This window comes from Anopheles ziemanni, chromosome 2, assembly GCF_943734765.1.
Source record: "Anopheles ziemanni chromosome 2, idAnoZiCoDA_A2_x.2, whole genome shotgun sequence".
In the NCBI taxonomy this organism is placed as follows: domain Eukaryota; kingdom Metazoa; phylum Arthropoda; class Insecta; order Diptera; family Culicidae; genus Anopheles; species Anopheles ziemanni.
Genome location: NC_080705.1, coordinates 54,159,900 through 54,177,498, shown reverse-complemented (window position 1 = coordinate 54,177,498; position 17,599 = coordinate 54,159,900). Strand labels below are relative to the sequence as shown.

General features: G+C 42.8%; 4 protein-coding genes across 4 annotated transcripts; 2 read left to right on the top strand and 2 right to left on the bottom strand.

Annotated features, from left to right (window-relative positions):
- The first annotated feature begins 51 nt into the window (after positions 1-51).
- On the top strand, positions 52-3,060 carry LOC131282758 (cytochrome c1, heme protein, mitochondrial). Its single transcript, XM_058312298.1, has 4 exons — positions 52-210; positions 934-978; positions 1,051-1,626; positions 2,008-3,060. The coding sequence occupies exons 1-4, from the start codon at positions 139-141 to the stop codon at positions 2,233-2,235; spliced, it is 921 nt and encodes a 306-aa protein (XP_058168281.1). The 5' UTR covers positions 52-138; the 3' UTR covers positions 2,236-3,060.
- A 1,783-nt stretch (positions 3,061-4,843) lies between these two features.
- On the bottom strand, positions 4,844-7,501 carry LOC131284701 (ubiquitin-conjugating enzyme E2 variant 2). Its single transcript, XM_058313567.1, has 5 exons — positions 7,251-7,501; positions 6,080-6,227; positions 5,551-5,693; positions 5,340-5,465; positions 4,844-5,252 (listed from the first exon to the last, which is right to left on the bottom strand). The coding sequence occupies exons 2-5, from the start codon at positions 6,099-6,101 to the stop codon at positions 5,112-5,114; spliced, it is 432 nt and encodes a 143-aa protein (XP_058169550.1). The 5' UTR covers positions 6,102-6,227; positions 7,251-7,501; the 3' UTR covers positions 4,844-5,111.
- Positions 7,502-12,431: 4,930 nt separating this feature from the next.
- Positions 12,432-14,538, bottom strand: LOC131287381 (protein arginine N-methyltransferase 7). Its single transcript, XM_058316428.1, has one exon. It carries the CDS (start codon positions 14,499-14,501, stop codon positions 12,453-12,455), a length of 2,049 nt encoding a protein of 682 aa, XP_058172411.1. The 5' UTR covers positions 14,502-14,538; the 3' UTR covers positions 12,432-12,452.
- Positions 14,539-15,869: 1,331 nt separating this feature from the next.
- On the top strand, positions 15,870-17,530 carry LOC131282106 (uncharacterized). The gene is made up of 2 exons (XM_058311501.1): positions 15,870-16,058; positions 17,329-17,530. Exons 1-2 carry the CDS (start codon positions 16,023-16,025, stop codon positions 17,527-17,529), a joined length of 237 nt encoding a protein of 78 aa, XP_058167484.1. The 5' UTR covers positions 15,870-16,022; the 3' UTR covers position 17,530.
- The last annotated feature ends 69 nt before the right edge of the window (positions 17,531-17,599 follow it).

Genomic DNA, 17,599 nt, shown 5'->3' with positions numbered 1-17,599 from the left:
AACAGACAGGACCTTCGTTCGACCGGTGCGGCGGGACAAAGTAGGAACGAGGCGGCAAAAGCGAGAACGAACGACCATTCGACACAGTCACGACAGAGTGTGCGAGAAATCTTTCACTTGCCCCGTTGCAGTCCAATCATGGCGGCTTTCGTAGGACGAATTTGTGGATCCGGATTGTTGAGCCCGAAAAGTGGTGCTACCTTGCAGAAGGTCGGTAATAACGGGCCCATGTTGGGGAATGTGAATTCAATATCAATATTACGCAAATGTACGCGTGTTTCCCAAGTGTCCTATTCCGTTCTGAAGCGATGTTGGAGCGATCCGTGCAAAACGACACCCCCGTGGTCGGTCGACCCGAGCGTAGAATACGGCGAGAGTGACCCGACAGTGAGAAAAATGTTGTGTAATCACAGAACGTGCGGAATGTTCAGAAAACTGTACGATCCAATAACAGATCCGGCCAAAACCTCCTTCGCGAGCGCAGTGAAATGAAATGCATAAAATTGTGAAATTGGTAATGATAGCACGGAGAAAAATATGCCTTCTCATAAACGTCACGGAGCGTTATGTGATGGATCTGTGTGGCATCCAAAAGTATGTTCATCGATCGTTGTACACAGCCAAATTGTTGCTATCTGGAAGATGACGATCTCGTAGCCTTTCCTTAGCAAAACTATTTCTTCTTACAGCTTTTCTAATTTGTCGGTAAACCACCGACGGAAACAATGGAACAAGTTGGTGCACGCTCGGTATTGATTGTTTTTCTTTGCCGAGAGCATTATGTAATTGTTGCGGGGTAGGACGGATTTGATGATTGCTAGGGTAGAGTTCGATCAGAACCAATGGCAATGTTTATTTTTGTTGAATAACTTTAAAAGTACCTAAGCAAAGATAAACCGTATATCTATTTTAATTGTTTATTCATTTTTACAGGTACAAAACTTCTCCACGACCCGCGCCTGGACCAAGAGCCAAAAGGTATTTTGGATGAGTCTGAACAAACGCATGAACGATGAATTTGTTTTTGTTAATCATTTTCCATTATTGTAGGTTGCAACCGCAGCCGGCGTGTTGGTTGGAGGGGCCGGAGCCCTGCTGTACGCCCTTGAGCAATCGGTAGCTGCTTCGGGTACGGAAGTGCACCCACCCGCGTTGCCATGGAACCATAAAGGAGTGCTCGATTCCCTCGACCATGCATCCGTCCGCCGTGGCTACGAGGTGTACAAGCAGGTGTGCGCCGCCTGCCACTCGATGCGCTTCATCGCCTACCGTAATCTGGTCGGCGTGTCGCACACGGAGGCGGAGGCTAAGGCCGAGGCGGAAGAAATCCAGGTGCGCGACGGACCGGACGAGGCCGGCAACTACTTCATGCGGCCGGGCAAGCTGTCCGATTACTTCCCGAGCCCGTATCCGAACGAGGAGGCGGCCCGTGCTGCGAACAACGGCGCTTACCCGCCCGATCTGAGCTACATTGCACTAGCACGCCACGGTGGCGAGGATTATCTGTTCGCCTTGCTTACCGGCTACTGCGACCCACCGGCAGGCGTGGTGCTGCGCGAGGGTCAGTATTACAACCCCTACTTCCCCGGCGGAGCCATTTCGATGGCCCAGGCATTGTACAACGAGGTAAGTGCACTGACCCGTTTTACCATAAAAGTAGGTCTCTTGGTTTTATATTTCATCTTCTAATTTTCAAATATGGTTCATTAAATTAATTGCTAGAATAATGCAGATCCAGTATATATGAAATCAAAATATGTTATCTGAAATGGTGCATTAATGGAAAGGATTATTTTGCTGGATTGATTCATGTAATTTTATAAACTTGATTGCATCACGTTGCGCCTTAAGCTATGCAATCTGATGCACCAAAATGCAATGTAAATTTATGTCATTGTTAGGATGTTTATGTCTCGTGTCGTTTTTTTCATACATTCGTTGAACGAAACTCAAATTGGCGAAAATTTAAAATTGTACCTTATTTACTAATCTGTCCTATTGTTACAGGCTGCTGAATATTCTGACGGTACGCCACCAACTGCCAGCCAGCTAGCCAAGGATGTGTCGACGTTCCTGGTTTGGGCCGCCGAGCCGTATCACGACGAGCGCAAGCGCATGGGTATCAAGTCTGTCGGCATCATTATGATCCTCGGTGCACTGTCGTACTATATCAAGAGACACAAGTGGGCCGCGCTGAAGACGCGAAAGATTTCCTTCCACCCAAAGAGCAAGTAAAATAGTAAAATCACCAGCAAAGCAAGCAACCAGTAGCAACAGCAAATGCACCCAGCGATGTGATGTAATGTGCGGGGTAGCGAAGAGTCGAAGCGACTAGGGGGACACAACAAAGCAGCCAACACATATTGTGTACCGTAATCGAGGGGAAGAAAATCTATCGCCCAAACTTAAAGCAAAATAAAGCAGAAATGAATGAAAAAAATCACCAACTCAACCAGCAACAACAGAAAAGGAAGAACGAAATTTAAAACCTGCCTGCTTTTGCTGTCGTTAGTAACAGTGACAAGGAATCTGTGCAATGGGCGAAGTGGAAATGCAACGAGAGGAGAGAGAGTAACCGGAACAGCTTCAAGGAAGAACACCGGCAACTAGAAAATGTTGTGGATACAATTTCACCTTCCGGCTACAATGCTGCCAAACGCTTGCGTTTCTGGTCGCTGTTCCTTTAATTCCCTTCCTGGGAAACCCAGCCACTGCTTTGCCAAATTGTGCGGGTTCCATTGCATCGCATCGTTGCACAGATTCTTGGCTAGGTTTTTTTTTAAAAGAAAACTGTGCATGTATAGTTCAATTACCATTGTACGAATCACTACATAAAAATTATTCAACAAAACGACAGCACGATTGTGTCTAGATTGAATTGTCCGAATGTTTAAGAACTGCATGGAACCTGCTAATTTTTATTCCGTCTGACGGTTGGGAACGATGTGCAACCAATACCTACTTTGCTGTTTGCAGAGCTATTCTTCGTTTTGATGCGCTTGTTTAATGGAATGATTAGGAAAAATCGAAATAAAAAGAGAATACGATCATTGTTAAGTTAAACCGTACTTTGTCTTCAATATTTCCGTTTTTTCTTACCGTTGAACAAGATTAATCACATTCAATGTCCACTCCAGCACACAGAATTGAAGGGCAATGGTACACTAAAATATTTCATTGTTTTACCTATGTCTTAGGCCAGTCTCGTGTTCTACGTTTATTGATCACGATCACTTAATCCAATAGCAAACCACAGGGAATCGGAAGCGTGTTTTAAGTTTCTAATGCAAGTTTTTTGCAACAAAAAAATAACAATTTCAGTGGGTATGTTCACATTGCAGCATGTTTTATTCATTACCTTGACATATTTTTGTCAAGTTTCTGTTTAATTTCCTTATTAATTTTTTTAAGTAACCGAAGCAGTTGAAATTATTTGTGATTCTAAAATTGCGCCACGTTTTCTGATGATTCTCCGTTGCTATTTTACTCTTATTATTTGCATTGCTGTTTCACCATTTTTGGTATGAAATATGCGTTAGCGATGGGTTAATGTTGATTTGTAAGTATATTGCCTAAGCAATAATACCAAACCCTTCAAACTTAAGTATTTCAATTTTAACGTCTTGCTATTTATAGCATCCTAAGATGATACTATGGAAAAGTCGTGGATAGAAATAAAGTACCCAAAACAACACCAAAGTAAAACAACATGTTATGCAGGCCAACAAGTTGAAAATCGTTGCAAAATGTCAATGGAGTTCAGTTTTTTCTTTAATTAATGTTAAAAAAGTATATAATTTCTTTCGCCCTTAATGTTTTGTTCTCACCTCTATGAATTGTATTGTGTTCGTAATGATGCGAATGAAACTAATATACGTACAAATACGTAGAGCCAAACACAAACATCAAACAGTAATTATTTTTTAAAGATAAGACACTACCGAAGAAATATGGAGGAACCGTTGAAGGATCAGTTAAAACAAAACGGCACGAACAACTCGCAATGCCCACGTTAATCAATCATCCATGATAAAGACGCAAAAAAGAAAAAGCTGTTGTAAATAGCTTAGTTGATGTGATTTCCATTTAATATACCGAGCGCGTAAACAAAGGTTTTCCACTTTCCACCGTTTTAAGTCCGTGCGAATCGCATTGTCGTTTACAAAGAGGAATCTAAGATCAAAAACCTTGAATTCATGTACGAAACATTCCCGAAGGTCTAATGCCGGCACGATTGAACTTTCATGGCTACTTTCCTTTTCTAAACAATCTTGGTTGTACCTATAGATACACAAACAAACCAGCCAGAAAGCCTGCGTTATTCCTCGAATGTGATTAAGTGTTCCGGAAAAAACCCAACATCGGGATATGACTATTATCACTAGTCTTCTAACTTTCTTTCTGCCTCTGCCCTACTGGTGATTTCTCTCTTTCATCCCATACGACAACTCTTCCTAATATTCCAATGGTTCGGTAGTTATGGAAACCGCATTCACATGGGTTTTTTGTATCTTCTGCAAGGGTGGAAGATTGTATTAATCGATTTCAACAGCTGTTTTAGCATCAGAAAGCAGTTCCTTTTATGGTGCCAGCGTAGGCTCTAAAATAAGGTGATTAAAAGATTTTCTGTAATCACGATTCCCCTAATGGACCAACAGTGGTTTTTTTACGAATGCACATTGCGACAACAAAAGCTTTTTGTCGTCTTAAACGCGACGTACACGCTGGTGATGTTGGGCAGAAGACCACGGGACAGTTTCGGCTTTTCTGATGGTACTATTTTCTCAACTTTTCGCAGCAGCCAAGGGTTCTGTTATCATTCTCTTCAATTATTCCCAGGCTAAGGGATAGTTTGTTAGCCACAGTGTATCACCGCTACTTTCTTCTTTGCTCTGTTGTATGGGTTTGCCTTCTGCTTACCCTCTGGTACGTTATTGGTTGGATATTACGATTAGCGGTTTAGCAGGTTTTTTCTTCTGTTTGATAATGTAACTCTCCTTGAATCGTTTTCATTTCCGTTCATATCCATCCATCTTCTGTTTATTACCACTCTTCAAGACTTTTCCACTGACGGTTGTTGTGTTTCCATTTTCAGAGATGATTTAAGTGCACTAAAAGCAACTACCCTCCGGCGGCTGTGTTAACTTTAGGTTTTCCTTTAGCGTCATAATCCTACGTATTTCTTGTAAAATTGTCTTAATCGTGTAATCACGGTTCCATCTGCTCAGCACAGGAACCATCCTATGATCAACCTGCAAGCACAAAAAGATTGACTTTGAACCACGACACAAACGTTATGACTACCTTCTACCATGTATCAATGCTTGGAATGTACGTACCACACCGTTCTGACTGTTGATGCAGTTGATGTTAATTTTGGAAAGAAACTTCAACGTTGGCGGCTCGTCTGGGTAACGCTCACCACATTCGACCTTCAAAGAGTACATTCTGTTTTCATACGGTGTCTGGAAGAATGAAAAACAAAACAATCATCAATTAAAAAACCTAATTTGAACTTTCTGCTTTTGGATGTCGAAGCAAAACACTTACTCTAGGCGGACCAATGATCATACCGGTCCAGTGAGTGAGAGTCATATCGTCATCATTCTCGAGACCCCAGGATATTGTACCATCGCCCACACCTTTCTGGCCAGCTTCCAACTCCTCGAGCAGGCGAAAGTTTCTTGGAACAACTGCAATGAATGGAATAAATGTTTGTAAAAGTTGTCATTCTCTAACATAATCTATATTCTTTCTAGAGTATCCTGAGCGTATCTTATAAATCAAGATTTATGTTGATTTTCGATGATGATTCAAAATATGTACATTTAAATAGGTCCTATAGCGCCAACGTTTATCACATGGGAACATTTAGCTAAACTCTCAAGCAGGCATAACATAGCAAGCAAAGAAAAAGGCTGGAGATAATTTAATAAAGACTATTGCATCTACGTCATTTTTTTCGTGCCCAGATCGAGTGCACAACCAAACCGTATGACTAAGTATCATTAATCAATGCTTTGAACAGAACTACCATAGTTTGTGCTTAAAACAGCCAAAATACATTGAAAATACTCACCAACTCCTGTTGACGAAGCCATCTTTGAGTATGTTCGCTGCTGCACTGTTTAAAAGTCCAGACTTTCAGATTCGTAGGGTGGAAATAGTGACTGCCGTTGCAGTCGTCGCTCCTGCGGGGGGGTTGATTTCTTTAGCAAACAACTAAACTGCTGGCCCATACCGTGTGTCCATTATATGCCAGAAATAGTGATCCAGAAGAATTTAATAGATACAGAAAATATGGAGGAAGGGAAGATATTAAAAGAAAGTTTATGAGTCATGTTTCGCCTGGTTCATTTGAACTATTATAGATTGTTAATTGTAAATGACATTTGCCCAAGTATTACTATCCTGACAACTAAACGAACAACTTTGCCGGATGCAATCCGGGTGCGTAGTAGTATGTGAATGAAATGCGCAAGCGAAATAAAATACCCATCGATATATCGCAACGAAGCCGACACTATTGAACGTTTTCACCAAATTTGCAGCTTGCCTGTCGCTCGCGAATGTTTTACTAACAGATTGAAGATTCAACGATTCGTCGGCGACTTTGGCTAATCCATCGTCTACCAGCGTTTGCGTATGTGAAAAAGGGATGTTTTCGTCCGGACTTCACTTCTTGCTCCCTGACCATCTGGTCCCGTCACAGTGACAGCAGGATGCTGATAACTGCGGCACTTCGTACGTTTTCTGCTGAATGTGTGCATTTAGCAGCAGCTCGAAGTGTTCCTATGAAGGTATTGGTATAGCTGCCTCACGGTGGTGTGTTAGTTGCTTTTGCGTGATTTCTAATTGATCCCTAGCGCAAGAATATTTCCAAATTGAAATTATTCCAAAAGCGATTGCATTTTATGCTGATGGGAGCAAGCAACTTAGAGAAAAAGATTTAATGTTTCACTTATTCGCATACACTGTTCAAACACACTGCGGCGTACAAAGTACGGTGTTCTTTCTACACGGCAATTTTTCCACCCTTGTCGGGGTCGGCTCTCTTGACACCAAGGAATGAAAATGATGCTTAGCAAGTACTGCCGGATATATCGTACTTTTCAGGCGCTTCGATAATCATTAATCCGTTTTACCCCATACGCTCAATCGCACCTATCGGTTAGTTAGATTCCAGAGACAGCTATCGTGGTACGACAAAAATTTCGTCTGGTGATTTTTTTCGCCGTAAAGCAACTCACCGGAGACGTCAATGACGAGTAAAGGAAAACTTGCACTCTCGACCAGTGTCGGTGTTGCTTGACTTTACTTTTCGTTGATCTCCTTCAAAATGGAGTGCTTTGGTCTTTTCCAAGCTTTCGACTTGTTTTAAGCGTGATCACCAAGGGGCCACCGGAAATTTTACAGGCCAGAGCAACGTATAGCGAATCGTCGAAACGGCACCGACAAAATTGTTCACCCTACAATAGTAAAGGGCGATATGTGTGTGTTTTCTTTTTGCTTACTTTTTTCTGCTATGTTACCTCCCGAGGAGCAAAGGTCACGGTTAATGACTACGGTTATGGAATAGGGGATTTCATGTCCACCATATTGATTAAACTCAAGTGTCAAATATTGTTTATAAACAAAGGGAAAACGACGAGCACTGACGACAATTTTCCCTTTTGTGGAGGACCCATCCTTACTCATCGGATATCTTGATGAGAACGCCTATCTGGGACAACTGCGTATCGGCAGCAACTTTCTGCACTTTTCGGCGGCAACCAGATAGCACAAGCCTGCTTCAGATAGGCATGTGTTTCATTCACCTGTTTCACTAGCTTGATCAAGAAGCAAGACAGCGTTTCGTCGTCCACATTGCCTACTGTTCCGTTGACCGTTTCGCACTTTGGAAGACCCTTCAACGTGTACGCAAACACCTGACCAATAGCAATATGCAACGCGGGATCTTTGTTCAACTTCAGTAGCCTAAGAAACCGAGACAGCACCTTCCGGAAGTAGTACTCGCGATCGCCGACGGCCAGATAATCGTGGCAGTGAGCAGCATCCTTGCAAATCTGCCTTCGTGTGCGCTTAAATTATGAAAAATTTTACTTAAAACAGACACAATTACCACAACTGCAATAGCACTCCCCAACATAACGGTCGTTCTAAAAGCAAACAACATTAACCGGACTGTCAAAGGTTTCTTGTATTTTTCTTTTGACGATTTGTCAAAATGCTCTACAGTATTTGACCAGAGTATTACATTAGACCATGGTCTAATGTAATACTCTGGTCAAATACTGTAGAGCATTTTGACAAATCGTCAAAAGAAAAATACAAGAAACCTTTGACAGTCCGGTTAATGTTGTTTGCTTTTAGAACGACCGTTATGTTGGGGAGTGCTATTGCAGTTGTGGTAATTGTGTCTGTTTTAAGTAAAATTTTTCATAATTTAAGCGCACACGAAGGCAGATTTGCAAGGATGCTGCTCACTGCCACGATTATCTGGCCGTCGGCGATCGCGAGTACTACTTCCGGAAGGTGCTGTCTCGGTTTCTTAGGCTACTGAAGTTGAACAAAGATCCCGCGTTGCATATTGCTATTGGTCAGGTGTTTGCGTACACGTTGAAGGGTCTTCCAAAGTGCGAAACGGTCAACGGAACAGTAGGCAATGTGGACGACGAAACGCTGTCTTGCTTCTTGATCAAGCTAGTGAAACAGGTGAATGAAACACATGCCTATCTGAAGCAGGCTTGTGCTATCTGGTTGCCGCCGAAAAGTGCAGAAAGTTGCTGCCGATACGCAGTTGTCCCAGATAGGCGTTCTCATCAAGATATCCGATGAGTAAGGATGGGTCCTCCACAAAAGGGAAAATTGTCGTCAGTGCTCGTCGTTTTCCCTTTGTTTATAAACAATATTTGACACTTGAGTTTAATCAATATGGTGGACATGAAATCCCCTATTCCATAACCGTAGTCATTAACCGTGCATTAGACCATGAGCAAAGGTGATCGAAGCAAAACTTCCGATTAGTGTCGGCAGATTCGGGATTCGAAAAAGCGAAGACTCGATCCCTTGACGGATTCCAAAGAATTCGATCCCACTTGACGGATTTGGGCAAAGTGATTACTATCCAGGTGGGTTCATCCCGAAAAAATCGCCTTGATAATTTTAGAAAAATAAAGGAAACATTTTACAATCGTTCCGGGTTTTGTTTATGTTTACAATTTGCCAGTTGTTGTTTCCAAAGTTCTTTCCGACAGCGTACCACGCTTTCCAGACTGCACCGTCGCCTGACAGGCGTTGAAATCCATGCAAAAAAAATCTAGCGCGATTCGCGCGACTTCGCGCAAGGTTTTTTTTTATATATATACTAGGAGTTAAGAGATCGAGTTCTTGTGGGCATGTATCATAGAATATTAAAAAAATTACTTTGTCCATTAATATGAATGCAATGCAAGCGTATTCAAACAACATAAATTGCAACAAACGAAATAAAAAGTGTAGGTTAAGGATAAAATCCGTTCGTATCGAGTTGTCAAAGGTCACTCACGTTGAAAAGCGCGGGCAAATCTGACTGTCAAGTTTCACTCACCGCCTCTCAAATGTGTTCATTTTACCTGCCATTTTGAATATGAACGAAATGAACTCTTTTTGCAAATCCTTTCGTTCCCGTTTGTATGGGAAGAAATCCGCGAGGTTTTAAGCCGCGGATTCTCAACGAATTCGTACATTTGAAGGTTCTTATTTAAAAAAAAAGTGTTAATTGCTTTTACGAGGATCCTATTTGTAGTTTTTTTATGAATTTATCATCATTTTGTGTAATTATTTAAATGATTACCAACGACTTCGTTTGAAAAGAAATGATCATCCACTTCACGGAAACACTTGAGCGCCTTAGGTATAAACGAAGCTGGAGGCTTCAAATGAACCTTTGAACATATAAGGTATAAACGCACAGAGTTCATTTTTCACCGACCGTCGAACGGATTTTATCCGATCGTAGTCCGTGCTCTATCCGCATATGTTCGTTTATTTTGTTTTTGAGATTTGTTATGTTTACATTTATTTCTTCTTCATCTTCTTCTTCTGGCGCATTTGAGTTTGTGGTTAGCTGCCAAAAACTTTGCGGGTGCAGTTTTCAGCTCACGGAGCTGAAAAGTTTCTGACGTAAACTTTTCGGCTGTTCCCCTCTTTGCGCCGCAAAGTTTTTAAGTTTGCGGCTCGTGTAGCGTGGCTCTAAGAGGTGTAGGCACGATCGAAAACATGGCGGCCGGGGTCTCATTTACTCTTTTACCGCCAAAATTAACAGAGCTATTCCGAGATCCGTTTCGAAACGGTCTCGAACGCGAGCGCTCGTCTCGAATCGAGATTTTTTCGGTATTCTAACATTCGAATCGAGTCGACAAAGTCGACATAGCTGTTCGGCAGTTGTCAAAATCAAATGGTCAACACAGATTTGGACATTGAATGTGGAAAAATCGGTTGTTATTAGTAGGGTTTCGTGATAAAATCTATGTAAAATGATATTATCTTCCTTTTAATGGTACGCATGTATCAATCACCGCTCCAAAAGTAATAATAACAATCAAATCGAATTATCGAACATCACCAAAGGTTTGTTCAAACCATTAAGCGGCCGTGTCCCGAATGTTATCTACAATCTGTCAAACTGACATCTTCTAGGTCACTTTCGGCACGCGCTAGCCGACGCGCCTGCCTGGACGCAGAGTTGCTTCGAGCAAGCAACTCTGCGTTCCACGCGCTAGCGCGTCCGTTGACGTTTCAATATAAATGTTCAGTTATAATTAGTTCGTTGAGTGGATGTTGTATAAAAACACACATCACACCTGCCACGCTAAGAAAGAATGAGTTTTTCTTCTTAAATTCTTAAAATAAAATATTTTTAAGCTGGCGACGCGCGTTCAAAATGGCGGGTGGTTAGCTAGACGATGCGCGTCCCACGCGGGTAAATGACAATTCGTTAAACGTCAATTAGACCCCATTTTGACTGATTTTCGATAACATTCGGGACGCGGACGCGCCGGACGCGCGCCGTCTATTAGCGGCCTAACAAACTCTCTTTTTCGGTAGACCTAGCGCAGTCCGCTCGCTGCGCTCGCTGCGGGCGCGCCGCCGTTTCCGCGCGTTCTTACGGTCAGCACTGCAACCACCGTTTGAGGTTTAGCCAATATTTTTTATGGCACTTATTTACATTAAAGTAACTTATTCAAAGCACAAAATCCACAACGCAGCGGTAGGAAAATTCATAGTTACATTTCAAACGCACCGATCGGTGGAGGATCGCCCTCGTAGATGAGACAAGCGCAAAACAGATGCGCGCATGGACGCTAAAATAATTCGTGAGGTCAAGAAAAATTCAAAAGTAACTGTCAGGGAGATCTTGGAAATACTTCAGCCATCAGTTTTTGAAAGAATTATCCGTCGCCGGCTTGTTGCATACGAGTTAAAGAGCAGATTTGATAGGAGGCGCCCTTATATCAGCAAGGCCAATAAGGCCAAGCGTCTTAAGCTCGCTGAGGAACATGCTGCTATGCCTCTAGAGTACTGGAAAACGGTTCTGTGGTCTAACGAATCAAAATTTGAACGTTTTAATCGAAGATGGCATGAACGTATACAGTGCAGATCGAAGGAGGCAATGTTGCAGGTTCGCCACATCCAGGGCACAATATGCCATGAAGGAGGCAATATGGTGGTCTGGGGTTGTTTTTCGTCCAGTGGAGTGGGGAGCCTTGGGAACATTAACGGTGTTAAGACTGCAGATTACAACATAAACATAAACATCCTGCAACAAAATCACTCACTCGGAGATTTCACTGATCCTGACGGGCCTTGAAGAGAAGTTCGTTCTCCCGGCGGGGGCAAGTTCGACGCAGCCCGGCGGGGCCAAGTTCGACGGCTTGTCGGACAAAACTGTTGAAATGGCCGCCTCAGAGCCCGGAGATTAATAATTTGTGGGCAATTCTCGATGCCAGGGTGGACAAAACTGATGTATCGAATAAAAAAGACAATTTTGAAGCTCTAATGCGCGCTTGAGAAGAATAAAATCCCCAAAAACTAAAAATCCTAGTAGAAAGTATGCCAAAACGCCTTCAGCAGGCTAAAAGAGAACACATAAAATATCATAATGCATTTATTATTTCTTATTTTTATGCATAATAATGAATAACTGAAGTGGGCACTTTTTCTTGTCACTTTTTATTATTTTTTTCTCAAAATCAAAATATGTTTGTTTTCGCTTACTCAGTAGTGGATCTTATATGAAATATGTAAATCAATATACGAAAAATACTTGCAGAATATTTAGTTGGATTGAGAAAAAAATATTGAGCGAAAATAAACAAAATTCGAAGTGGGCACTTTTTCCTGCCGGTCACTGTAAGTTTATAACAATCCTAAGCAAACAACTTTTGTGGTTCTATGACGTATACAAATATTTATTTATCAGTATAATCAAACTGAAAGTATACATTGTTTAATGTAGGATTAAACTTAACGGTCCAAGGAATGATGGCTGCACGATTGGGGAAGCTCCGTACTAAATGTACTCCCTGGCGCCAATTCATATTCCAGCGCACCGGCTCATCGGACGCCTCCTCTACCGGTACTACTGGTCCACTAGATATCGTTGTTTTCGGCCCAAGACTACCATCCAGGTGCCACTCGATCCAAATTGCGATTCCATTACATCGACCTGGTTCAGATAGACAGAATTTGCCACTCGAAAGTTTTGTTTTCTCGAAATCACCGACAAAATCAATGTCCATCAGACGACTGGCACCGGCAAGAGGATACGCTGGATATTCCCACAGTGGTTGAGCTTCGACCGGCGAATCCGCGTACAACGAATGTTGCTCGATTAGTTTGTCCATCAACGATAAATCGAAACCCTCGCATGTACCAAGTGGGGCGTTAATTTTTTGTAAATCTAAAAATTCTACCGGTAAGCCGTAAAGTGTTGCGGAAGCCGGAATGACTGCCACGCTCGCTGGAAGCAACGGTTTAAGGTTTTTGAGCAAATCTCCGTAGTGCAAATTGTCCCATGGTAGAATGGCGGAAGGGAAGTGTGGTTCACTGAACACGTGCGTCACAGTGGCTACCTGCTCCGACTCGAGGGAATCGGCCGATGTTACAAACTGTACATTTTGAACATTATTGTTTTCCACGAACGCTTCCATACAGCGGCGAGAGATTGCGTTCGGCTCGTAGAGCAATACTTGCTTGACGCCCATGCGTGCTGCGGCCAGCCCTAGCAGGGAACCTTCACTCAAGACGAGCACCACCGAATCTCCGGAAAATACGCGCTCGAAGTAGTTCAGATATCGTTTATTGCGCAGGCTATCGTTCAACTGTCCGATACGTGATCGTGACTGTGCAATGTGCCATCCGCAACTGCAATGCGGACGGGTTAGTGGTGTCTCTTCACTAATGCTAAACCACAGCGAATACTCATCGTGGTATGACTGGAGCATAAACTCTTGTCCTTTTTGAAGAGGAATTTTAACCGGCGGCAAGAAATACACTGCCTGCATCCAGTGGTCTCGCCAAGGTATCAAGTTGCTCTCCGGAAGCCGACGCGCGGGATGAACCTGTGCATTTTTAAGGTGTTCATAATCGGGATGCGCCCAGTACGGGGCACAACTCAGCGCCACGCTTGCTTCCTTGTCCATCGTTAAATCCCACCACATAAAGACTGCTTGCGGGAACCCAGAGGTGCGCGCTTTACATAGATTTTTAAAACAGCGGTCCGTTTTTAGTTCGTCCAGCTTGGACCAGCAAAACTCCATCACCGGCATCGGTTCCGTGAGGGCGTTGAAACTATGTGCTGGGAATTGACTGAGTTGTATATCAAAAACCGCGCTTGACCCTCGGCAGGCTGTCACCTCCGGTGGAACGCGTAGCAGAATGTCTCCGTCGGCATTCGACAAGGTCTTCAGACACTGCCAGTTCAGGGCGAGCGGACACTCTACCACTTGGGCATAGATTGTTGCACGATGCGGTATCGTCAGGACATCATCCGTCAGCAAGTGCTCCAGCGCGTGCCGATAAGTTCCGATGGCACCTTCGCCGATCAGCTCCGTATCGAATAGTTCCGTTACCAGCACGTTCGCGCGTCGCTCCATATCCATTCCCGGACCAACTGTTAGCTCGGTGGACCGCTTTTTGATCAAACGTATCCGCTCGTCCATTTGGTTTGCCGCTATCACACGTTCGGCACAGTCCGCCATTGGGCGGAAAGCTTCACAAGCTATTACACTGTCTGCACCTGCACGTACAGCCATCATTGAGAGTAGTCCGCTGCCGGTGCCAATGTCCAGAACATTTGCTTGCTTGCCACTTTTGTGAAGCCGTTCAATCGTTATCCGGAGTGCCTGGTCGTATTTTTGGTTACGTTCCCAATCGTGGCACATGTCCGCAAAGGCGCTTCGAGCTATTTCTTGCTGCAAATCGAAACCATCATCGCCTACTTCGGCTATTTCCTCCATTCCTAAGATATTCGCAGTAATGGACAACTTGTCGTTCACTAATGTTTTGTTTACAATCCGAACCGGCTAATGACAACTGCACGTGCTTGGTTGATACTTAAAGCTGAAATAGTAAATTTATCAATATATTTATGATCGCTTAACCGATTTGTACTTGTGACCCCTCAAACGAAAAGTTTTTGTAAGACACTACTTTGTCTTAGAAAATATGTTTCACTCTTTTCTAGTTTTTGATAAATTAGTTGTGTGGAAAAGAGACAGAACTCTACAAGAACAAGGTGGATAAACCTTGATTAGGAATTTAGCAAAGTCAATGGAAAAGAGGTCGCAGCATACCATGTAACGAGAGAAAAACCGTGGGAAATTTTTTGAAAGTTGGTTGAAATTTTGTTTACCTTTCACGAGCAGCCAGGAAAGTGAGGTAAAACTGCAATATTGGTATGTTTCATCAACAGAACAAGGAATTGAAGCGTTCGACATATGTTCTGGAGGAAGACTGGGTATAAGGCAGACCAACAAACTTAATTTAGGCAATCACAGCGAGCAAAAGGATCCATATCCCATGATTTCACACAGAAGAGCACTTTCTATCCCCAAGACCATGGATACTGTGGAGATCTTCCACAAATATGCTGGAATTTTTTGTAAACACGTTTTTAACCAACTGTCACAACAATGGCGGAGGAAAAAACAGCTTTGACCAAGGTGGGTCCTAAGGGAGGTGAGCTCAAAGGCCTGGTCGTGGCAGCCATTTTGAAATCAATTTTTGACAATCGTTCCTGGTTTTGTTTACCAACAAAAGGATTACGACGCGTTAGCAAGCTGCTGGTTCTAGTTGATACGGTTACCGGAAGGCTCTGCCCTCATTAGCCACAAATTTACTGAGGACACAGTTCCATCAACGATATATTGCAAATTCATCTAGTAAATGAGGTTGGACGAGATGGGTAAAGCGGTTAGGTCGTCCAAAGGCACATATGTTAACACTTTGTTGCTACAATGCTACACGAAACGTGTTTGTTAACACGACAATATCTTCATTATATCGCATTTTTTCCCATTCCATGAGTTATTTTTGCAAAAAACAGCTGAACAGGATAAATACGGCATTCTTACGCTATCGGAAAGAGCTTTGGAAACAACAACTGGCAAATTGTAAACATAAACAAAACCCGCAACGATTGTCAAATTTTTCCTTTATTTTTCTAAAAATATGAAGGCGATTTGTTCGGGATGAACCCACCTGGATAGTAATCACTTTGCTTTTGAGCTCACCTCTCTTAGAACCCACCATGGGCGGAGCAAAAAATAGCTTTGACCTGACCTGTCTTTTGATTGATCTTGATCTCGATTCTGCCAACACTAGCCGGAAGCTATTTGAGAAGTCTGTCATTCCGACAACAATGTTTTCAATTGTTGTCTTTCTAACACCAACATAGCTACGCAACAACATATTTTCCATAGATTTTCCTGTGTATTGTTGATTTAGAAAAGTGTTTCTTAACACATTCAATACAAACTATGTCAAGCAGCGACCTGACGTCCAAGGAGGCGATTGTAAGTATGGGAACGAGTGATTTTCGCTATCGTTCATAGCTTATCATTAGAAAAGTGCACTTGGTCATTATAATTCCGCAGTTATTCAAAGCGTACGGGATCAAAGTGTAGCGATAATGCTAGCTAATAGTGCATTCTTATTCCATTGGGATTTCAACGCAAGCGCTAAGTCAGCGTAATTTGATATCGTGCCATTCATTCCATCGTGCTTCATGAAAGGGTTATGGCGTCCTTTAGGCTTTGTTTCAATTTTTGAGGTTAACAATTTACGTCCCGCTGTGTGCTTCGTTCCTCAACCATGTAGAGATTCGCATGAGACCCATCGTCCCACACTGATGAACATGAAGCAATGAAAGCAATTCTCTGCGTATATCGCTCTTCGAGTCTAATCCCCGGCTTGCCGTATACTCTGATGCCCTGTTCTTTTGGAAACCATCGCAACATAGAAAGCGCTGCTCTTCTGCCGGATTGGTTTGTATGACGGGTCATACGGTTGGTAAGACTGGCTAAGGTGGAAAACTCTAAATGGATGGATGTTGTAATGGACAAGGTTTTGGCTATCAATGTATTTGCAAAGCGCTAAAGTTGTGAAAAGTTGTTCGATTAAGGGTTCCATGCGTATGGTCCGCGATTTGAGGTCGAAACGATTTTCGATCGGTAAATGAAATGATAACTTATGTTTCTATTGAAGTCGAGAGGCGTCGTCGTTTCAACATAAACGATAAGATCAAGGAACTGGGAACGCTGTTGCCGAAAAACATGGAAGGATCGAGCAGTGAGCTGAACGGCAAGGATGGTCGCGTCAACAAAGGAACCATCTTGAAAGGGACGGTAGATTATGTGAAAGAGCTGAAGCTGGAGGTTAGCATGCTGAGACATAATGATGAACTCGTCATGGCACTTCGCAATGAAAATGCCATGCTACACAAGAAGGTGGCGGTAAGTTGGGAAAACACCCGGAAGGGTGTAAATGGGTGAAGAATGAACGATTACTCAAGCGCCAAATACCTCACCAACCAAAGTACGCCAGAATGTAGAACCTATCAGATACACTTAACTCATTTTCCAAGTTTACAGGGATCCAATTCGTCGTCATGTAAGTAGCCGTTGGATAAGGTTATTAATTATGCATTTGAAAAAACGTGTTCAGCTTGTGTCCCGTACATGCGGAATTATAATGATCGTAGCATTAAAGGACATATACTTTTCGGCACAATCAATTCGCTTCCTAACTAATACCGTTTTCGGTACACATTGTTTCTTTCTTCAGTCTAAAGTCGAGCAGCAGCTTTCCCCATCCAAAGATGGAATCATAGGAGTCACATTCTATATATACGTGGACATGTGCGAAAACAATCTGCAGCTTGAGAACCACGCTAAGCGTTTGCAAAACCTTCGCAAGGAACTAAATTTTATCAAAGAAACCGACTGGCAGTTCAATTCAATGGAGAAACTGCTTGGTCAACATTAAATTTGGTTGACATTCCCAATGTCGATATTAGGCGCCAAGCGTGGTATTGTAAATTTGTTGCTTCCACGGT